This window comes from Ovis canadensis, chromosome 25 (assembly GCF_042477335.2).
Source record: "Ovis canadensis isolate MfBH-ARS-UI-01 breed Bighorn chromosome 25, ARS-UI_OviCan_v2, whole genome shotgun sequence".
NCBI lineage: Eukaryota > Metazoa > Chordata > Mammalia > Artiodactyla > Bovidae > Ovis > Ovis canadensis.
In genome coordinates this window covers 42,365,561-42,388,222 of record NC_091269.1, presented here as the reverse complement: position 1 = coordinate 42,388,222, position 22,662 = coordinate 42,365,561, and the positions used below count along the sequence as shown (strand labels likewise).

At 38.7% G+C, this 22,662-nt stretch overlaps 1 protein-coding gene across 10 annotated transcripts in view; it reads left to right on the top strand.

Moving 5' to 3' along the window:
- The first annotated feature begins 1,300 nt into the window (after nucleotides 1–1,300).
- The window catches only part of RUFY2 (RUN and FYVE domain containing 2), a 43,512-nt gene continuing 22,150 nt past the window's right edge, over nucleotides 1,301–22,662 (top strand). For 2 of the 10 annotated variants that reach the window (XR_011252986.1, XM_069571825.1), the window contains exons 1-13: nucleotides 1,720–2,170; nucleotides 3,639–3,812; nucleotides 5,714–5,831; nucleotides 11,320–11,421; nucleotides 12,982–13,105; nucleotides 13,278–13,339; nucleotides 14,177–14,242; nucleotides 14,715–14,784; nucleotides 17,072–17,173; nucleotides 17,443–17,559; nucleotides 18,343–18,510; nucleotides 19,921–20,018; nucleotides 22,428–22,547. Coding sequence is in view for 7 of the 10 variants with exons in the window: in XM_069571825.1 (XP_069427926.1) it covers nucleotides 1,969–2,170; nucleotides 3,639–3,812; nucleotides 5,714–5,831; nucleotides 11,320–11,421; nucleotides 12,982–13,105; nucleotides 13,278–13,339; nucleotides 14,177–14,242; nucleotides 14,715–14,784; nucleotides 17,072–17,173; nucleotides 17,443–17,559; nucleotides 18,343–18,510; nucleotides 19,921–20,018; nucleotides 22,428–22,547 (1,523 nt within the window). In the remaining 3 variants the exon portion in view is untranslated. Of the gene's footprint in view, nucleotides 2,171–3,638; nucleotides 3,813–5,713; nucleotides 5,832–11,319; nucleotides 11,422–12,981; nucleotides 13,106–13,277; nucleotides 13,340–14,176; nucleotides 14,243–14,714; nucleotides 14,785–17,071; nucleotides 17,174–17,442; nucleotides 17,560–18,342; nucleotides 18,511–19,920; nucleotides 20,019–20,778; nucleotides 22,217–22,384; nucleotides 22,548–22,662 lie in introns of those variants that run through there. The other 8 variants (XR_011252988.1, XM_069571828.1, XM_069571827.1 and 5 more) reach the window with 8 other exon arrangements.

The window sequence follows — 22,662 nt, the reverse complement described above, 5'->3', positions numbered from 1 at the left end:
CACCAGGGAAGTTCTTGTAATTCTGAAAAGAAAAAATCTTCATAACTTTGGAATAAGGAAGGCTCCTTAAGATACTAAGGCATAAACTATAAATTCACTACAGGAAAATTAAGAATTTATATTTAGTCAAAGGTTGTCATAAGGAGAGAAAATTAGCCCAAAGATATTGGCAACACACAACTGACATCAAATTAGTATGCAGAATATTAAGTAACTTGTGCAAGTCAATAAAAAGGTAAGTCACTAGTAAAACAGGCACCATTTCTTTGTAAAAATGAAATTCCAAATAGTAAACGTAGAGTTCTCATTGTCATCAGTAACGAGAGAAATAAAAAATCTGCCATGCAATCTACCCACAAGACTGGCCAAAAAAGTGAAGAAATCCTCATAATTCTAGGCATTACAATGGACACAGCAATAGAAAACATTGCTGATAGCAGTGTAAATTATGAGAAGTTTGAAAACACTTTGGCATGAGCTGGTAAATTTAAAGAAAGGCATACTTGATTTTCAGTAAATCTATTTTTACATGGCCAAGAGACTCCCGCATGTAGGAACCAGGATGTATGTACAAACTGGAAACACCCCAACCTGGAAACTCCTCATGGGCATAGATGACGTTGAATACCAGAAACAAGTAATGTTCGTAATGTTATTCCACTTGTGAAAAGTCTGTAGACAGGAAAAATAAACTACGTTGATCAGGGGCACATACTTACGTGGTAGTAACATGCAGAGAAGCAAGGAAATGACTCAGAATTCAGCATCACATTTACTTCTAGGGACATTGTGGCTAAAGGCTTCCCCCTACCCTCAAGATGACTCCTATGCTTGCTTGATCTGGTGCTCTTTATCCATCTGTTTATGATTCTTTAAACGTATATGTATGCTTTATACATTTTTATCTATGTAGGATAGTTTCACAAAATTAACCGAAAGAAGTCAAGAAGCATACGCTGGCCAATGTGATGCGATAAACCTCTCCATTTCCACAAAACACCAGTCTATTTCTAACTCGGCCACCATCTTAACAATTACTGATCTAACTAGGTAACAGCTTACTTTCCGCAAATTGATAACACTTAAAACCTAGTGTCATCTGTCCATGAGGGATTTTTCCTCTCTGAAATGAGAAAATGCAGGTTTTATCTCTCCACCTTTGATTATTGAGACTGTTCCTCCTTGCTTTTTATAAACCAGTGGACTTACTGGTTAAAATTTGGGCTAAATAGTTTTAGTAGATTTCTACCTAGTGTTAATTGATTCAGATTTTCTAAATTCTTTTGGTCCCCTAGGAATTACTGAAGCAGGGGCGCGGTCAGGTGTGTTAGATTAAACCCAGCTGGACCTTGCAGATGAAAACCTTTGCACGCGGTTTGCTCGCCTCCCCTTGGAAATGGAACCCTAGTGCTCCGGCGAAGCCCACAAATTAGAGATCAGAGTCCGCCTTCTGGCTTCACAACCCGAGGTTTCCCTCACGCTCCTTCTTCCGGTCCGGCTGGACGCGGAGAGGCTCAGCGAGGGCGGATTTCTCCGAGGCCGGCTGCAGGCTCTAGAGTCCCCCGCCCGACGCGGGCGCCGCAGAACCGCCCGGGCGTCCTCCCGCCGCCGGGAGCGCTGTGGGCCGCAGCGGGCCTGGTTGCAGACGCCGTGGCGGCCGCCGCGCGCCTGAAGGGAGCTGCTGGCGGGGCCCAGGGAGTCCTCGCCCGAGACTGCATCGCCACCGCCGCCATGGGTAAGGGGAGCGGGCCGCAAGCGGACGCCCGGCCTTCCGTGCTGGGCTGAGGCCGCGGCCAGGGGAGGCGGACAGGCGGTGTGGGCATCGAGGCCTGCGAGTCGAGACTGGGGTCCGAACCTGGGCTTGGGGCTGGGCGGGGGCAGCCGGGGACGCAGGGGCGCCCGGGGTCGCCATGGCAACGCGCGGCCGCCCCTAGTTCCCTCCCGCCTCCGCCCCTGTTCGGGGGCCTAATGGCCAAGGTTTCGCGGTCCGACGGCTTACAGGGAGCCAGCACAGGGCCGGCCGGGGTGCCGCTCCAGGGTCGGGGGAACAGTCGGGGACGGGCGATGACTTTTCAGGTTTGGGGGTGGCGGAGGGAAGCGTCTCCTGTTTTGGCCTGGGTTCCGGACGCCGAGGGCGGGAGAGGGACAGCGATGCGGCGCAGGACCCCGGGTGAGCCCTCTGTGAGGGTGCTGGAGGTGGCCGGAGCCCTTGGGCAGTCTTGCTGTCTGGGAGGCAGGGAGGCAGGGAGGCAGGGAGGCAGGGAGGCAGGGAGGCAGGGAGGCAGGGAAGGGGTTCTAGGCCCAGGCAAGATGCTGGAACCTGCCATTGGCCGAGTGTGGATCCGCAACGCGCTCAGACGCATCCGAGAGCCCGGGCGGGGCGCGGCTCAGGTGTAAACGCTCTTAGGGAGCTCCTGGCGCCCACCAGGACCTTCCTCCGAGCATTTAGTGACAAAGGCGCCCTTTGTCTTGATTGTCTCATCATACATTACTTATTGTGATGGGCACTGTTAAGAAAAATGATAATTGCTGCAGACTATGAAATATCGACTGGTTTCGTCTCCGAAAAAAAGGAGTCATATCACGATGCAGATTGGAAGAAATGATGTCTTGTGTGGAGATTCTCCAAAAGCTAGCTTGGCTATAGTATTTGTGACTGCATTTTTACGTTGCTTAGGATTCAGTGTCAGGCTTCACGCTTAGCTGTTTGTAGTCAGAACTAGAATACTAGATCATTAGGAACCCTGGACTTTTTATCCAGTGAAGGAAAAACTGACACTTGGTTTACTTGGATTAGTAAATTTGTCAAAAGACTATGAGACAGTATACGAAAGTGCTTTATTTATTTTTTGCACTTCATTTTGTCATCTGTGTTTGCTGAAAATATTTCTGCCAGCACAACAGTAATGAGAGTATGGGGAGCATCTGAATTTATAAGAAACTGAGGATAAAATTTGTGCGAAAGAAAATCTTTTGTGAATTGAAAATATCAGTAAAATCAATTTTTTAAAATGCATCCATTAACTTGGTATTTAACTGGATCAGCTGTATGGAAGGTCAGGGAACTTTCACATGAAACTGGACCCTCTGGGAAAATAAAGGAGTCCCGGAATACAAAACTACAATTGCAATGAAAAAAGCAAGGAGGGTTAAAATGAGTGAGAGTTGAATGGCTTCTCTTGTATCTCCCTGTTTTATTATTTACCTGTCATGTTTGTTGTGGGTGAAACTGGAATCTTAGAATTTTAACTACTTTTTATTTTATTGCCAGTTTATTCAGAGTATATTTTTGCCTTTGAATTCATCCTTGACAGTTCCTGCTGTCCGCCTTTGTACCAGACCCTTAAACATTACTCCACACTTAAACTCCACAGAAAAATTGTAAAATGAATACCTGAGAATAGCCAATTAGCAGGATTTTGAGAATAATTCATAAACTTTAACTGGAGTGAGCATTGTCCCATGGTATGCATGAGAGACATAGAAAGAAAGTTAACTAGGGGTGTAGGTTAGTTAGGAAGACTTATCCACCAAGGAAAAGCAAACCGCTGTTGGTTTTATAGAGGAAGAAAACGGTTTGGATATTTTTTGATATCAGGTCTTGCAAGTGATGTTGGACTCCTTTCTTGTGCTTTCAGCTACAAAAGACCCCACAGCTGTAGAGAGAGCAAACTTGTTAAACATGGCTAAACTCAGTATCAAAGGACTCATTGAATCTGCTCTAAGCTTTGGCCGCACTTTGGATTCTGATTATCCCCCCTTGCAGCAGTTCTTCGTTGTTATGGAACATTGTCTGAAACATGGTCTTAAAGGTACTGGAAAATTTTTTAAAAATCAACTTTGGAGCGGCCCCCCTCCCATCTTAAACATGCTTAAAAATGTAATTTTTTTTTGAGGCCATAATTACTGTCGGTTTTTGGAGAAAATACCCTACTGCTTTATGTTTCCTCATGGGTGGTCTTCAGAAAATCCTTAGTTAGTGTTTTGTAAAAAGCATATTTGATTTAAATTTTTTTCTCAGCATACTCTGACCTTTTTTCCATTTTAGGACAACTATAGAGTTGTTTCAGAGAAGGCAATGGCACCCCACTCCAGTACTCTTGCCTGGAAAATCCCATGGACGGAGGAGCCTGGAAGGCTGCAGTCCATGGGGTCCCTGAGGGTCGGACACAACTGAGCGACTTCACTTTCACTTTTCACTTTCATGCATTGGAGAAGGAAATGGCAACCCACTCCAGTGTTCTTGCCTGGAGAATCCCAGGGACGGGGGAGCCTGGTGGGCTGCCGTCCATGGGCTCGCACAGAGTTGGACACGACTGAAGCGACTTAGCAGCAGCAGCATAGAGTTATTTAGAAAAATTTAAGCTTGATGATGCTGGTATGAACTATTATTACTAGTTTGTGCTCTCTTCAACAAATACATTAAAATACTTGATTGTTGAAATATAAACCTCCTTAGTGTGTGGCAAACATGTCTAGAAAAATTGTCGTCTGGATTGGGTTATTGTAGAAATGTGAGTACTCCCTGAAAATGATGATAATAGTGAATAATATTTCATAGCATATGTATAATATTTCATAGCATATGCATAATATACATAATGTATAATATTTCATTATATATGCATACCGTGACTTATTTAACTACTGTCCTCTTAATGTACACTTAGGTTATTTCCAGTTTTTTATTATTAAAATGGTGCTGTAAGGACATATTTGGATTTATACATTTGTACACGTGTACAGGTGCTATGGTTTCGTTAGGACTCCTTGGAGTAGAATTTCTGGATCAAAGGATAGAGGCAACTTATGTCGATAAAGACTTCACTGATCAAACAACAGTGAATATGTTTCTTTCCCCACATTTTTGCCAACTCTTCATATTCCCACTCTCTGAGTACTTCTTTTAAAACATAAGGAAGTTGACATTCTTATCTTAGGCCTTGAGTTTTAATCTGTGTTTTGAAAAACTTCCTTTCTGTTAAAAAAAAATAGTGACGTAGATGTTTATTTTCCTCTAACTTGCTAAAATCGAATTTGTCAAATGATGGCCAAAGTAGTTACATTTTAAACTCTTTTCCGAATTTATTTTCCTTTACTTCACAAAATTTCATGAGGCATATTCTAACAGTCAAATGTGTATTTTTATGAATCATTGTAAAGCGACTTTGTGCTGATTGGTTTTTCCTCCCCAAAGAAAAATTACTGATCTTGTTGGGTGGAGCATACCATAGGAGTACTGAATTTACAGGAGATTTGGTCAGTATTAAGAAAGAAACATAGTGATTTCATGGTTTTATATTACCCAAATCTTAGAAACAAATAAAAGGAAAAGGAAAGTTGTAATTTTTCTGTGTTTAAAATAACTATTTGTCCTTGGTTTATTTAATAAATTGGTAAAGATCAACTGACTAGGGCCACCAGTCTTATTTTGGTACTAGTAAAGAATGAGCCTAGTTGTTTTTTACTTTAATTGCCTACTTGCATATTTCTGATGTGGAAGAATGGCCAAGATGCATATTTCCAATAAGGAAAATATCAGAATCCTGAGAAACAGGCTCCTGTTCAGTAGGGCTATATAGTGACAAGAGAGGAAAGGCTGTCTGAAAAATTGTATGTTACGTTAGAAATGTTGAAACTAAATATTTAACAAGAAGTTGCTACAGTTTTGCATGTTTAAGTTGTATGCATTTATTATATTTTCTTTTTAAAGTGAGAAAATCATTTCTAAGTTATAACAAAACTATCTGGGGCCCTTTGGAACTGGTGGAGAAGCTATACCCAGAAGCAGAGGAAATAGGAGCTAGTGTCCGGGATTTACCTGGTCTTAAGTAAGTAATCCTATTACTTGTTCATCCCTAACCATATACTGTTTACTGTATTTACTGTTTCTTAAAAGTACCTCACACTCTAGTTTATTATATTCTCTCTGCCTTATGTAGCCTTCTTGCATTCTCTGATAAAATTCTGTGTATTATTAATCAGTTCAAATTTTATTTCCTTAATGAAATTTTTCTTAGCCCCTTCAATAAGAATGAAGTGCTCTTTCTTTTATATTCTTATCACTGTATTCACTCCTGTGTCGTACCACTCACTTAAATTCCACATTGCATTGCAGGAAATAGGGAGGTTCTTTTAAGAAAGGGTGTATCAATTACGCAGTTCTATTTCCTGAGTCTAAAGCTAGTTTGCAGTAGTAGGCCATCAGTACTATTTAGGTTAAATCCAGGACAGAGGCTCAGGAGATTTGAATTCACCAATAAGCCATTTATATACCGTAAGACTTGGGCAGATTACTTCTCTTGTTGTGAAAATTGGGATCTATAATGTCACCTGCCTGATTGACTAGATGAAGGTAGAGAGGGCCCTTAATATCTGTAGGTTCTGCATCTGTGGATTGACCAACTTTGGATCAAAACTGTTTGAAAAAGAGATTTTCTAGAAAGTTCCAAAAAGCAAAACTTGAATTTGTCACATGCGGGCAATTCTTTACATAGTATTTACATTGTATTAAGTATTATAAATAACCTAGAGATGATTTAAAATATATGGGAGAATGTGCATAGGTAATACACAAATACTGTGCTATTTTATAAGAGGGACTTGTGTATCCATGGATTTTGGTATCTGAGGGGGTCCCAATACTGAGGAGAAACTGTATGTGAAGTGTCTTAAAAGCTGAATGTTCTAGCTAGTAACTCATGAATGTTGAAAAGTTTTTGCAGTTTTTTGTTGTTAAGCCTGGGTTCTTGTGTTCTTCAGGGTATGATTAAGATATATGAGCTTCCTTTAATTTATCTTAATTCTTGTGAAAGAGATAACTTTTTTAAAAAAAATGCTTACCTTTTTTGTCAGATTATCAGTTTGCTTTCTCTTCAGTTCAGATCAGTTGCTCAGTTGTGTCTGACTCTTTGCAACCCCATGGACGGCAGCACACCAGGCCTCCCTGTCCATCACCAACTCCCAGAGCTTACTCAAACTCATGTCCATTGATTCAGTGATGCCATCCAACCATCTCATCCTGTCGTCCCGTTCTCCTCCTGCCTTCAGTCTTTCCTAGCATCCAGGTCTTTTCAAATGAGTCAGTTGTTTGCATCAGGTGGACAAAGTATTGGAGTTTCAGCTTCAGCATCAGTCTGTTCAGGACTGAATTCCTTTAGGATAGTCTGATTGGACCTCCTTGCAGTCCAAGGGACTCTCAAGAGTCTTCTTCAACACCACAGTTCAAAACCATCAATTCTTTGGCGCTCAGCTTTCTTATAGTCCAACTCTCACATCCATACATGACTACTGGAAAAACCATAGCCTTGACTAGACAGACCTTTGTTGCCAAAGTAATGTCTCTAGTTTTTAATAGGCTGTCTAGGTTGGTCATAACTCTTCTTCCAAGGAGCAAGCTTCTTTTAATTTCATGGCTGCAGTCACCATCTGCAGTGATTTGGGAGCCCCAAAAAATCAAGTCAGCCACTGTTTCCACCGTTTCCCTATCTATTTGCCAGGAAGTGATGGGACCGGATGCCTTGATCTTCATTTTCTGAATGTTGAGCTTTAAGCCAACTTTTTCACTCTCCTCTTTCACTTTCATTAAGAGGCTCTTTAGTTCTTCTTCACTTTCTGCCATAAGGGTGGTGTGATCTGCCTATCTGAGTTTATTGTTATTTCTCCCAGCAATCTTGATTCCAGCTTGTGCTTCTTCCAGCCCAGCGTTTCTCATGATGTACTCTGCATATAAATTAAATAACCAGGGTGACAGTATACAGCCTTGACATACTCCTTTTCCTATTTGGAACCAGTCTGTTGTTCCATGTCCAGTTCTAACTGTTGCTTCCTGACCTGCATACAGATTTCTCAAGAGGCAAGTCAGGTGGTCTAGTATTCCCATCTCTTGAAGAATTTTCCAGTTTGATGTGATCCACAGTCAAAGGCATTGGCATAGTCAATAAAGCAGAAATAGATGTTTTTCTGGAACTCTCTTCCTCTTTCAATGATCCAGCGGATGTTGGCAATTTGATCTCTGGTTCCTCTGCCTTTTCTAAATCCAGATTGAACATCTGGAAGTTCACGGTTCATGTATTGCTGAAGCCTGGCTTGCAGAATTTTGAGCATTACTTTTCTAGCGTGTGAGATGAGTGCAATTGTGAGGTAGTTTGAGCATTCTTTGGCATTGCCTTTCTTTGGGATTGGAATGAAAACTGACCTTTTCCAGTCCTGTGGCCACCACTGAGTTTTCCAAATTTGCTGGCATATTGAGTGCAGCACTTTCACAGCATCATCTTTCAGGATTTGAAATAGCTCAACTGGAATTCCATCACCTCCACTAGCTTTGTTCGTAGTGATGCTTCCTAAGGCCCACTTGACTTCTCATTCCAGGATGTCTGGTTCTAGGGGAGTGATCATACCATAGTGATTATCTGGGTCGTGAAGATCTTTTTCGTATAGTTCTGTGTATTTTTGCCACTTCTTAATATCTTCTGCTTCTGTTAGATCCAGACCATTTCTGTCCTTTATGGTGCCCATCTTTGCATGAAATGTTCCCTTGGTATCTCCAGTTTTCTTGAAGAGATCTCTAGTCTTTCCCATTCTGTTGTTTTCCTCTTATTTCTTTGCACTGATCACTGAGGAAGGCTTTCTTATCTCTTCTTGCTATTCTTTGGAACTCTGCATTCAGATGCTTGTATCTTTCCTTTTCTCCTTTGCTTTTTACTTCTCTTCTTTTCACAGGTATTTGTAAGGCCCCTTCAGACAGCCATTTTGCTTTTTTGCATTTCTTTTTCTTGGGGATGGTCTTGATCCCTGTCTCCTATACAGTGTCACCATCCTCTGTCCATATTCTTCAGACACTCTGTCTATCAGAGCTAACCCCATGAATCTATTTGTCACTTCCACTGTATAATCATAAGGGATTTGATTTAGGTCATATCTGAATGGTCTAGTGGTTTTGCCTACTTTCTTCATTTTAAGTCTGCTTTCTCTTAGCTTTACGATTTAGGGTTTTGGGAATATGGTAATGTTTTCTGTTGTTACATCATCCAAATGTTTGCAAGTTATACTTGAGGGCTTAAAGTAAATGGCTTCTATTTATTGAGCAATGTATCAGGATAATAAGATAACTGTTTTACATGAATTATCTCATTTAGTGCTTACATCATTCTTAGCGTAGAGTTTATTAATAATTATATAGATGTGAAAAGTAAAGATCAAAGAAATTATAAGAAGTGGAAGAGCCACAGATTTCCCTGTGGTGCAGTGGATAAGAATCCACTTGCCAGTGTAGGGGACTCAGGTTCTTTCCCTAGTCTGGGAAGATTCCACATGCCGCAGAGCAGCTAAGCCTGAGTGCCACAACTACTGAGCCTATGCTCTAGAACCCACTTCTAGAGCCCGGGAGCTGCAGCTACTGAAGCCCGAGGGCCCGGAGCCTGTGCTCCACAATAAGAGAAGCCACCACGTGGAGAACCCTGCACACCGCAACCAAGAGTAGCCCCTGCTCACCAAAACGAGAGAAAACCCGCCTGAAGCAATGAAGACCCAGCACATTTTCAATAAGTTTAAGTCTTTGAGAGGTATAACATCACATGAATTTTGTCGTCAATTGAAACCATTTGGTGTCCTTTCACAGGCTCTGAAGAGCTCCAGTACCATAGTCCTTCGTGTCTCAGCACAGAAAAGGAATTCAAGAGACAGAGTGATAGATAAGTGATTTAGTAGAATAGGACGCTTGTGAGTCTTACAAGTGAATGAGAAATACTGTGCCCGAGAACTTACTAGGTTACAGTTTTATAATCAAAGGAAAAGGGGGCAGTGGGGTGAAGACCTTTGTCTTTCTTCAGTAGGCATCATGCTTCCATCATCGGTTCCTCCTCCAGGTTAAGCAGGGGAGTTTTCTTATCTCTATGTGGTCAAGTCAGGTCCACAAATTACCTTTTTTTTTTTTTAATGTGTGCAGAGAGCATGTCCTGGTGATCATTAACATACTGAGCTCACTGGGCAGTATATGAGTCTGATGTCACCGTTGTTTTATTGGTTAGAGGCACGTCTTTTCCTTCTGCTGCATGGTTTTGTGGTTAAGCAAACCTGCTTTCCTGAGTAATCGTTAACTTACCGAGGTCTACCATATTTTTTTTATTTACAGTCCCCTAGTGAAGGCAATGGCACCCCACTGCAGTACTCTTGCCTGGAAAATCCCATGGATGGAGGAGCCTGGTAGGCTGCAGTCCATGGGGTCGCTAAAAGTCAGACACGACTGAGCGACTTCCCTTTCACTTTTCACTTTCATGCATTGGAGAAGGAAATGGCAACCCACTCCAGTGTTCTTGCCTGGAGAATCCCAGGGACCGGGGAGCCTGGTGGGCTGCCATCTATGGGGTCACCAGAGTCAGACACGACTGAAGTGACTTAGCAGCAGCAGCAGCAGCAGCAGTAGCAGTGTGATTAAACTGTTCCATCACCTCTTTTATCCCTTTATTCTGTCCCTGTGACAATGACCTTAGCAGAAAGGTGGCCTCAGAATTTGGCACAGGTCATGCTGCTGTTCCATGAGCATGGATTATCTTCCCCAGATGGTTTTGTTCAATTTGCCATGAGGAGATACTGTGGTTTGTGTGGTTTTTTTTGCCCTGGTTACACATCAGTACATCTTTTGCCTAGATAGAATTAATTTTCATCTTGAGCACAAACACCTTCAGTTTTAAGAAGAGCTGTGTGCTCTCTCTGGTCTCAGAGACTCTGCTTATAGCCAGCAAAATTGGCCCTGGGCCACAACCTTTCAGACATATTTGTTGTATTAGAAGTTTTGTTCCCAGTAGGCCTCTGCGTTAGGAGATTTAATGTTCTAAAGGACAACTGGGTTAAAGAAATATTTGAAAAACAGCAAGCAGCCTGGTGATTCTCTCTAATTAGCAGCTAGATAGCTTCTTAGCATTGTTATGCTTTTTAAAATTCAGATACAAGGCCAGTTATTTTTTGAGGGCATCATGCTGCCTTTACTGATGGATTTTGCATAATCATGTTTAGAGGGCTAAGCCTATTCTGACAGAATATTTCTTGTAGAAATATCCTCCCTGTTTAGAGAGTCATTTCTTTCAAGGCATGAAGTGGTACCTAGATGTCCTGTAGGTTCAGGTTTACCTTAGAGACTTAAATAGCTCCTAGAGATTGGTTTGCATGATCAGAGAACTGACTTAAAGCTCTAGAAACAAAGGTAAGACCATGATTAATTGCCTTTTCTCATTATTAACGTGTATCTCAACAAAGATAGAAGATGTAGCCTATAATCTTTGGGCGGAAACTGTTATCTGACCATTTGGTTTTGCTTTTCAGGACCCCCCTGGGTCGTGCAAGAGCATGGCTTCGACTAGCCCTCATGCAGAAAAAAATGGCTGATTACCTGCGTTGCTTAATTATTCAAAGGGATCTCTTGAGGTAATTACCATTAAATCATGTTCATTTTCATTTTTTATTTCATTTATATCCTGTCTTCCAAAAAGGATAGAAGATACAGTATGAAAGGATACATAAAACACATCGTGATGGCATAAAATAAAAGAAGGAGAAAAATGAGATAGAAAACCTCGGTGGGGACATAACATAGATCAAGAACTAGCCTGAAAAATGAATACTGTAAGATTTTTATTGGCCAATAAGGTGGAAATTTGTATGTCATATTTTTAATTTTTAAAGTTACAGTTAATTCTATGAATAGAAATTTGTATTGAAATTTGAGGCTTTAATTCAAGAGGTTTCTTTTTAGATCTTAAATATCCAGACCACTGCTTTGGCTGTATTGTGGGTATTTTTTAAACTGTCTATTTAAATGGAAGGACAAATGTTTAAGACAGACTTTCGAAGCAAGGAGACTAGTTTTCAGAAGGAGTGAGCCTACGTCAGCCCCTCCATTTGGCCTTGTTTTCTCAGAGTGCCTCTGTGATGTTCTGGAGAATCTGGTCATTTTTGATTTTACTCTTGACTTCAGTGGTATGTCTTGGTTTTCACATTTGTTAAATGAGAATAAGCATACTTTTAAACACCTTCAATTTCTCAATCATATTCTAAAGGTTAATTAAAGTGATTAAACAATATACATGGGACTTCTTGAGGAAGTCATCAGACGGTGATAACTAGAATCCTGAGCATTAGTTGTCAAGTCTTTGTTTTTAGACTATCCTATTTCTTTCACAAGTCTTTTGTTTGAACATTGTTTTTGGATTTAGATATCCATAAATATCTTTATGGATAGATATTAAGAGCACTCGGAGAAGGCAATGGCACCCTACTCCAGTACTCTTGCCTGGGAAATCCCATGGGCGGAGAAGCCTCGTGGGCTGCAGTCCATGGGGTCTCGAAGAGTCAGACACGACTGAGCGACTTCACTTTCGCTTTTCACTTTCATGCATTGGAGAAGGAAATGGCAACCCACTCCAGTGTTCTTGCCTGGAGAATCCCAGGGATGGGGGAGCGTGGTGGGCTGCCGTCTATGGGGTCGCACAGAGTCGGACACGACTGAAGTGACTTAGCAGCGTTAAGAGCACTTGTAATATATATATACCAAATGAATTGACTTGAAATGTTTCATATGTTCATTTTGCCACTTAGTCTTTATCCCAAGAGTCTTGATAAATCCTGGGAAGAAAATGCAACCGTATTGAAAAGTACTGTTATCAGATTAGCAGCCATCACTATGTCTTTTGAGAGTCATAAATATTCCAGGCCTCAGTGATGCCTTTTCTTTTAAAATCTCTCTTGCTTCTCTTTTCTCTCACTCAAATTTCCTTTTCCTCTTTTATCTCCTTAAGTCTTTTTCTTTTACATTTTCTTTACAGACATTTATATCTCAAAATTTTAAGTTATTCATGTATAGAAAGGCTAATTTTAAAATACCTCACTTAATATTGGTTCCATGCTTGTTATAAGGTATTGAGATTTTACAAGTTAGTTTTTGAAATAAATTTGTGATTTACAGTTTTTATTATTTTCATTTCACAGTGAATTCTATGAGTATCATGCACTAATGATGGAAGAAGAGGGAGCAGTAATTGTCGGGCTGCTGGTTGGCCTGAATGTGATAGATGCTAATCTGTGTGTAAAGGGAGAAGATTTAGATTCACAAGTAAGTTAAAACGGCTGGTGCCAAAGGCATAGTATTTTCAGTTTGTACTCTTCCTCTTTGATCCAGGTGTAAACAGTGCTGTTAAACACTAGAGAAAAATTAAGGATGAAAATCAGTTGTATTTTGGAGGTACTTCTAGTATTTCTACTCTCTAAGAATAACTTTATTTCAGGTTGGAGTGATTGATTTTTCAATGTATTTAAAGAATGAAGAGGATATTGGAAATAAAGAAAGGTATGATTTTCGTATTTCACATACTGTATTTTAGTCTGAAGTATGACTTTTGGTCGTACCATTAGTTCAGAGACCCATTTTATTTTTTATTTATTTATTTTTTGGTTGTGCTTCAAGGCTTATGGGATTTTAGTTCCCCAACCAGCTATCAAACCCAGGCCCTTGGCAGTGGGAATGTAGAATCCTAACCACTGAACTGCCAGGGAATTCCCCAGAGACCCATTTTAATTGTCAACTCTCATTTCTGTGATAAAAAGAGATATAAGTTTATTACTCATGAACTTACAAATACTGGTTTATTTAAGACAGTTGTGTTTAAAATAAACTTATTTGGTCTACTAAAGAGAAAAGATAATTATGTAATATGAGAGGTGCTAATTATTGCTACAATGGCAGTCCATCACAGTATATAAATGTATTAGATTAACATGTTGTATACTTTAAATTTACACTTCATATGTCAAATATATTTCTTAAATAAATGCAAAAAATTAAAAAATATACTAATGGTATTGTTTAATATTAGCATGTAATTTATTTAACAAAGGTTAATAGTTTTTTAGTTCATAGCTTACTGCTATTTGATTATAAAGATTGTTGAATTTTATTTGAAAGGCAAGATAATGTTGGGCAGGGAAGCCTGGTGTGCTGCAGTCCATGGAATCGCAAAGAGCTGGACATGACTGAGCAACTGAACTGAACTGAAATGTTTTACTGTTATGGTTTCACAGCAGTTTTAGATGATTTAGACCTTTTGTGTATTTCTTGTTTGTTTTTTTGGCCACCCAGTAGATCCCTTTCCAGTTAACTAAAAGCTGCTTTCCCCTCCTCCTCTAGGAATGTTCAAATTGCTGCAATATTAGACCAGAAGAATTATGTTGAAGAATTAAATAGACAACTGAAGTAAGTATTATGGACACATAGATGCTTAATACATTTGGATATTGTCCTAAGTTTTTTTTCCCCCCCTTTTAGGTCATCTTAACCCTATTCCTTTTTTATAAGCATTTGAAAAGGGGTTGAGGGGATAGAGAGTGAATGGAAATTAAGAATACAGAAAATTATTGAAAATAATTGATTTTCAGCAGAAAATGAGAGCTATATTTTTAAATAGAATCTTCAGAGACATTTGAGAATAGAATTTCAGACTTATCACTCAACCCTCGAGCAAAAAGGTGAAAGTTTATGTCATTTTGCTGGTTCAGAAATTCATTTTTCCTACTTTAGAGGACTTCATGTGTAAGTGTGGCAATAAAAAATTCAGACAAGGCAGTTGGTGCATGTCAGTCAACATGATGAGTCCAGGATAACAAATTTTTTCTTGCCTTTGTGAGTTTGTGTGATTCTGAATGAGTTTTTTCTTTATCAATTTCAGCAGCACAGTCAGCAGTCTCCATTCAAGAGTTGACTCGTTAGAAAAGTCAAATACTAAGCTGATTGAAGAGGTATTGTAACCCAGCCATGGATAATTGTCTTTCAAGGACCTAGTATTGGCGATCTTTTCCATTTTAAGTCTGAATACACGTGTGAGCACACACACAAACACATTTTCATCATTATGATGAAATAGTTGTAACTGATCATCATAAGTTCTAGAGAAACCATATATTATTCTCGGGCAAGTCCTCAGGTGAATCTGTGAATTATTTGAGATACCCAACTTCTAGAAATGAGCCCCCAAATGCAATGCATACAAACTCTTCTATAAATAAACTGTGAATCTCATTTCTTGACTTGGATGACCTATATTTAAATAGTGGAATCACCTATAGTTAGAAATTCCCATTATAATGATCCTGTCCCCCTTATTCCCGTATTCAGATTACTTTTCCTTTCAAGCATCACTCCATGATCATGACCACCCTTTCTCTAGCCTCCCATGTGTGAAACTCATCTGATATACTCTGGTTTTCTGCATTGTCAAAGTAGCTATTTAGTGGTTGCAAATCAGAAATTTATCTCAGCTCTGTTTTAACTTTAAAAAAACTGTTTTGGCCATGCCATACATCTTGCAGAATCTCAGTTCCCCGGTCAGGGTTTGAGCCAGTGCCACGGCAGTGACAGTGCCGAGTCCTAACCACTAGGCCACCAAGGAACTCCCTCACATCTCTCTCTTTTTAAAAATTTATTTGTTTTTTAATTGAAGGATATTTGCTTTAGAGAATTTTGTTGTTTTCTGTCAAACCTCAGCATGAATCAGCCATTGATATGCATACATCCCCTCCCTTTTGAGTCTCCCTCCCCATCCCACCCCTCTAGGTTATTAATACAGAGTCCCTGTTTGAATTTCCTGAGCCATAGAGCAAATTCCCATTGGCTGTCTGTTTTATGTATGGTAATGCTTTGGGGCTTTGCAGGTAGCTCAGTGGTAAAGAATCTGCCTGCCGATGCAGGAGATGCAAGACAGACGTGGGTTTGATCCCTGGGTCAGGAAGATCCCTTGAAGAAGGAAATGGCAACCCACTCCATTATTCTTGCCTGGGAAATCCCTTGGACAGAGGAGCCTGGCAGGCTGCAGTCCATGGGGTCGCAAAGAGTTGGAGACAGCTGAGCACACACACATGCCACGTTGCTTTTGAGATAAAAAAAAAAAACAAAACAGGCTAGCCACAGAATTACCACAGGGGCTTCCCTAGTAGCTCAGACAGTAGAGAATCTGCCTGCAATACGAGAGACATAGGTTTGATCCCTTGGTTGGGATTCCCCTGCAGAAGGAAGTGGCTACCTACTCTTGCCTGGAAAATTCCACGGACAGAGGAGCCTGGTGGGCTATGTCCATGGGGTCACAAAGAGTCAGACATGACTGAGTGACTTTCACTTAACCATAGGATTGCTTTCCATTTTCAGAATTACTTAGGCTCCAGGAAGAAATACGTTATTAGAACTATGAATTCTGTTTTCCATGTTAATTAGGATCCACATTCTTTTAGAACTGACCCAGTTGTCCCAAACCAGCAAGCACGTGATTGTTTGTATGAGTTTTCATTTTGATAGTTTAGGACCGTTTGATAGTGTGATAGATTGGGACCATTGGCGAGAGCTACTCACTTGTTTGTGCCTCTTCTTGACCTTAGGAGCACTGTGAAGTTGAAGTTGCGTTTCTGACAAAGTGTTGAGAAATTTATTTGCAAGCCAGCATTGGGGATTGGTTTCTGCTTTCTGCTCCTAGAATCCGTTTTTTCCTTTTAGGCTTCAGAGCCAAGTCACTTAGCCATTCATATTTAATTTCATTCATACTTAACTCTGGTGGTGAGAGCTGTCACTCATTGTGCCCAGATTTCACTAGGGTGCCCTGTTTAGTTATCATGAATGTCTGTATTACATTTTCAATTATAGCACAACTTTCCTTATAGATGTTGTTGTTTTTGCACAAGTGTTTTGTTTTGCACAAGTCTTATTGTTTAACATATAAACAGTTGTCTTATTGTTTAGCATATAATTCTTCATATGCTTATTCATGCGTTTTGTATTCAGGACACATTGTAAGTCATATAAACAATATGTTCCAGCTGACATACTATTTGACTAACAAAAGGAAATAGAAATACAATTTCTTTAGGTGGTATCTTGGGATAAAAGCATTTTTCTTATGAAAATTTCTGTAGATGTGAGAGACATTTTACAAGTTTTAGAATTTTATCTTCTGTTGTGCATAGCCATGAACGTAACCTGTAAAGCAAGTATAAATAAAGATGTTTAAAATCTTTTTTTTATTCCTCATTTTATTTTTAGTTAGCAATAGCAAAGAATAATATCATTAAACTCCAAGAAGAAAATCATCAATTACGAAGTGAAAATAAATTGATTTTAATGAAAACACAGCAGCACCTAGAGGTAAGTATAGACTGATTACAAACAGATTGACTTGCATCAGAAATGGCCACTTTGAGGGCTTTTGCATAGACTGGATATTTCTGTGCTGTATTAACTAATAGAAGTGATCATAGAATGGATTTATCAGATGGCACTAGTGGTAAAGAACCCGCCTGCCAGTGAAGGAGACATAAGAGACTTGGGTTTGATCCCTGGGTTGGGAAGATCCCCTGGGGAAGGCATGGCAACACATTCTGTATAGAGTAAAACATTTTATGTTTTTGTCCTAGGTTACCAAAGTAGATGTGGAAACTGAGCTTCAAACATATAAGCATTCCAGGCAAGGGCTAGATGAAATGTATAATGAAGCCAGAAGGCAGCTTCGAGATGAATCTCAGTTAAGACAAGTAGGTTGCATTACAGTTACATTAGCAAATATGATAATAATTTCCCCGTAAGCGCTGGTTAAAATCTTTATCAGACTTACTTTCCTTGGCGTGAGATAGCAATCTCATTCCCTTAATGCCTTCTAACTTTTTAAACTCCCACTGTGTCTGTTTTATAAGCAGTGTTTTTAAACAGTGTTATAGTCTGTTTGGGAAATAGTGCATTGTGACCAGCGTTACAGAAAATAGAATAGAGTGATGTATTCAGATATCAATATCCAAACAGTAAAGTCTTATTTAAAGTTAACTTATTTTTTAACCTTTTAAGTTATGAAATATCAGCAGAAAAATACCAATATGTAGCTCAATGGATTCTAAATACATGTGTAACCAACCCAGGTCAAAAAGAGAATCAAGAGACATTTGTCTTAAGATCCTCTCATAAAATTCTTTAGGAAAAGAAATAAAACTTTGTGAAATGGTGTTTTTGATTTACCTCTGGCCTTATATGGACTATGTCATTTCTTTAAGGAAAATTAATACCGAGTTTATGAGGCTTAAAAGTCCGTAATTCTTTAGCCAGTAGAATAGTGATAATTAATAGAATTTGTAAAATGCTTTCATTTAACAAAATGTGCCTTTGAAAATATAGAATGTTGTTATAGGGCCTAGCTGATTTCGTTTAATGGGGCTTTTAACTCAAAAGCAGTAGTCTGCATAGTGAATCTTGGTCTGATTAACTGTTGTGTATCTGACTTTGACACCCTGAAATCGTGTGTGAGCTGAGGCTGTGTTGAATTGCAGGACGTGGAGAATGAGCTGGCAGTACAAGTTAGTATGAAACATGAGATTGAACTTGCCATGAAGTTGTTGGAGAAAGATATCCATGAGAAACAAGATACTCTGATAGGCCTTCGACAACAACTGGAGGAGGTTAAAGCAATTAACATAGAAACGTATCAGAAGTTGCAGGTAAGGAATATTCTTAAAATCTTGGAATTTCTTGTTATATGAATTAAGAATGAATATTTTTATGAAGGGTTTGATTTTGAAGAGATGAATTCATTGTAATTGTGCCATTTTATTAGTAAAAATCAGTGGCGTTTTTCCTAAATGGAAGCTGAAGAAATGTAGTAATGTCAAAGAACAGACAAAAATCACCTGAATTTGTTTCTTGATGTTGACAGGTTAACAGATGAAGATTAAATCTTTTGGGACATTTTAATCAAAATATGCAGGACATTTTTATAAATTTCTTTGCATAGTATAGTCCTGAGAGAGTTAATTTTGATTGAAATGCTTTACTGTAATTGTTATGAGTTTTCTGATAAAATGATGTTGCTGTTAAGTAGACATGTTGCCAGAATCCTTTTACAATTTAATTTGAAAAAATCAGTGTATTTTCCAAGAGTTTATTCTGCCATCTTCTGAAAACACTGAAGGGTGAGGGGTTTTTTCCCCTTTATTATTAATGTATTTTTTTCTTGACGGCACTGCATGATTTATGGGATCTTAGTTCCCCAACCAGGGACTGAACCCATGTTCTCAGCAGTGAAAGCTCAGTGTCTTAACCACTGGACTGCCAGGGAATGCCCCCTTTATTACATTTTAAATGAAGACTAATAGTAGTACTGCTTTAGATCTAGGAGTATTTTATTTTTAATTTATTGTTTTTTAACTGAAGTATGGTTGATTTACTGTGTTGTGTTAATTTCTGCTGTATAAACAAAGTGACTTATTTACACACACACACACACACATATATCTATATAAATACATTCTTTTTTATATTCTTTTCCATTACAGTTTATCCCAGGATATTGAATATAGTTCCCTGTGCTATACAGAGGACTTTGTTGTTTATCCAGTCTATGTGTAATAGTTTGCATTTACTAACCCCAGACATGCCGTCCATCTCCTCCACCCACACACTTGGCAGTGAAAAATACGTTCTCTGTGTCTGTGAGTCTGTTTCATAGATATGTTCATTTGTGCCATATTTTATATTCTGCATATAAGAGATGACATGGTATTTGTCTCTCTCTTTCTGACTTCCTTCACTTAGTATGATAGTTGTATCCGAGTTGTTGGAAATGGAATTATTTCATTCTTTTTTTGATGGCTGAGTCGTATTTCACTGTATAAATATGCCACATCTTTATGCATTCATCTTTCGATGGACTTTTGGGTTATTTCTATGTTTTGGCTATGGTGAATAGTGCTACTGTGAACTTAGAAGTGCATCTAGGAATATTTTAATCTGTAAACAAAGGCTGGTCGTTTCAAAATAACAACCCCATAGCAAAATGGTATACAAAGCTTATACATATCTGGGTTTAAAAAATTCAAAGCCACTGTAGCTTTTATGTTTTTTCTAAATAGGGTTCTGAAGATGGTTTGAAAGAAAAAAATGAAATAATTGCCCGACTAGAAGAGAAAACCAGTAAAATTACTGCAGCCATGAGACAGCTGGAACAAAGGTACAGCATTCTCACTCCTAGTTTCTTTTTTACTTTCTCTCTCCCCCCTTCTCTGTATTCAACTCTGACACCTGCCACAAAGACCATTAGGAAAGTTTAGATCAGGACTTTTTTTTTTTTAAAGCCCAGCAGAATTTTGCCTTTTTTGTTTTGGTTGTTGCATGGAATCAAGTTGCTTTATATTAGCCTGATTCATTTGTCTTTGCCATTTTGTAGATTTTTTTAGAAAGGCCTAATATTGGCAATTTTATATGTTTTAATGTATTACATAAGACAAATACACAAACAAAATCTCGAAAAAGTGAAAAAGGAACAAAATCCGTGATTGAATTATCCCTGATTGATTTCCATGCATATGGATTGTCATATCCCTGTCATTCACCATCTCTATCTGAAATCAAGCTCTCTGAGTTGGCAGTTCAGGTGTGTTTCTTTGAGCTAGGATGACCCTCAACCCCACCCAAGAAATAATTTTGTTTAAATTGAATTGTTTTATATTGGCATTTTTCACTTTTATTGTTGGAAAATGTAATGTATTTCCATTGACCTGTCATGTTGGTGTCAACATATGTCTTATCATTGCTTTCTTTGAATCTACTTATGAAAAACATAACTATTAATGCTTTATTGACATGAATATTCTTTTATTGACATCCTCTTTCTTCTTTTTTCTTTTTTGTTTTCTTTATCCCCATTTTTACATTTTGGACATCTTTATTACCTTTTTCTGTCTTTGATTTCTGTCCATTCCATTATGAAGTGACAATGATTTGTTAACTCAAACTAGAACAATTGCAATGTCATTGGTGAAATGTGCCAGCAGTGACACTCAGGACCAGTATAAGCTGGTCAAAGATATATCTTTCTGAAAACCACTTGTATTTAAACAGACTGGAAAAGAATCAACATTTTTATAATATATTAAATCGAAAAATAATTTACGCTATTATGTATTCTGAAAGGAACCCTGTACACTTTTTGATCAGCTGCTGTGGTAGTACATTGCCATAAAGCAGAGTGGGTGCACTTGGATTTCCAAAAACACATTCCTCAAACCTTGTGCACAAGGGCTTATTTGAGTATTGACCCTTTGGAGGTCAGAATTTTCAAATGCACTTTTATCTTTTTAGCTACTTTTTGATGAAAAATATAAAAATTGTTTAATAATAAGTTATCCTTTGGTTTCGTAATTTGTTGGCACAGTTTTTTTTCCCCATTGGCCCACTCTTTATTTACTAGCTCCTTTACTGATTTTTGAGTACGTTTTAAAATAGTTTATAACTCAGATTGGCCATCATCTTACGCTTTAGCTCCTTGACTTTCCAGTTCCTCTTAGCCCTCTTCTATAATAGCACAACTTCACGGCCTACCTCACTCTGACTTTTTTTTTTATTCCCGCACCCTTTGAGAAAAGCTTGGGTATCCCGTCTCCCCATCTTAATATTTTAAATTTAGATTTAGAGATAACTTGAATGTTACTCTCTTTTCTTTGAAAGTGGCCTTTATACTTTTGGATTGTGTGAGGGTTGCCGCATGGGCATGGATTTTAAAGAAGAAAAGAGGTAACTTTTTTGGCTAGTTGAACAGAAATTTCTCTTACGATTCCCTTCAAGGACTTAATGTCCCTTGAATTCTTGGGAGATGTTTTCTTATACAAGTAGTGATGTTAAATCTAAGAAACCCTAGGTGGCCGTAGCAGACAGGGAGTGGAGCTGAGCACAAGGAGAAGCAATGACATAAATAAAAGGAGAAAAAAAAATCCACATTTTAAGCTAATTTTAAAAATTCAGTGATGAGGAGCAAAAATGATCTCTAGCGAATGTTGCCAACTAGTACTAAATTCTTTTGAATCCTAAAATACATACATATACACACACATAGCATTGGCATACTTCAGTAAGTGCATAAAGATTCTATAGGGAGGACTTGACTGTAATTTGAAGCAATTGCAGGTCTTTGCTCTTGGCCTTGTAGCACACTTGATTCCTGGCATACACATCCTAGCATAATATATAACAATGTGGCTTCTTCACCTAGTGTAGACATAAGTGCTATACTTTTCATGGTTTTGTAAAAAGGCAGTAATGCACGTATTATACTTTGAAAATTAACATCTTATGCTTTACATAAGTGGTAAAGGCTATATTGCTTTGCATTGTTAATTACGAACAAGAAATAAAGCAAAATTGAATATAGTATTCTGGGCATATTATGTATTGAAAAAAATCACAAAACAATTTCTAGACATTGTGTGGCTCTTTCACGTTTGAGTTTGTGAGTTTTTCCCCAAACTTTGTTTTCATTTAGAAATGTTTCTATTTCCCCGTTTTTCTTTTATTTGTCTTCTTCACCCTTTTACACCCTAGTTCTAGCCTCAGTTTTACCCAAAGTTGATTTGAATTACACCAGATTGCAGCAAGCAGAGAAGGCGCAAATGGAAATTGAAGATGAGGACAAGAAATATCTACAAGAGTATCAGAGTAAATTGGACAGTCTGCAGAAACAAATCTCCCAAAAGGAGAAACAGCTGTGAGTATTTTACTTGGAAGTAAATACCTGTGTTAATATAATTTCCCCCTCTTTTCCTCCTCCTTTCTTTGCATGCAATGGAAGAAAACCTGTATTTTCATTTATTTAACGATGC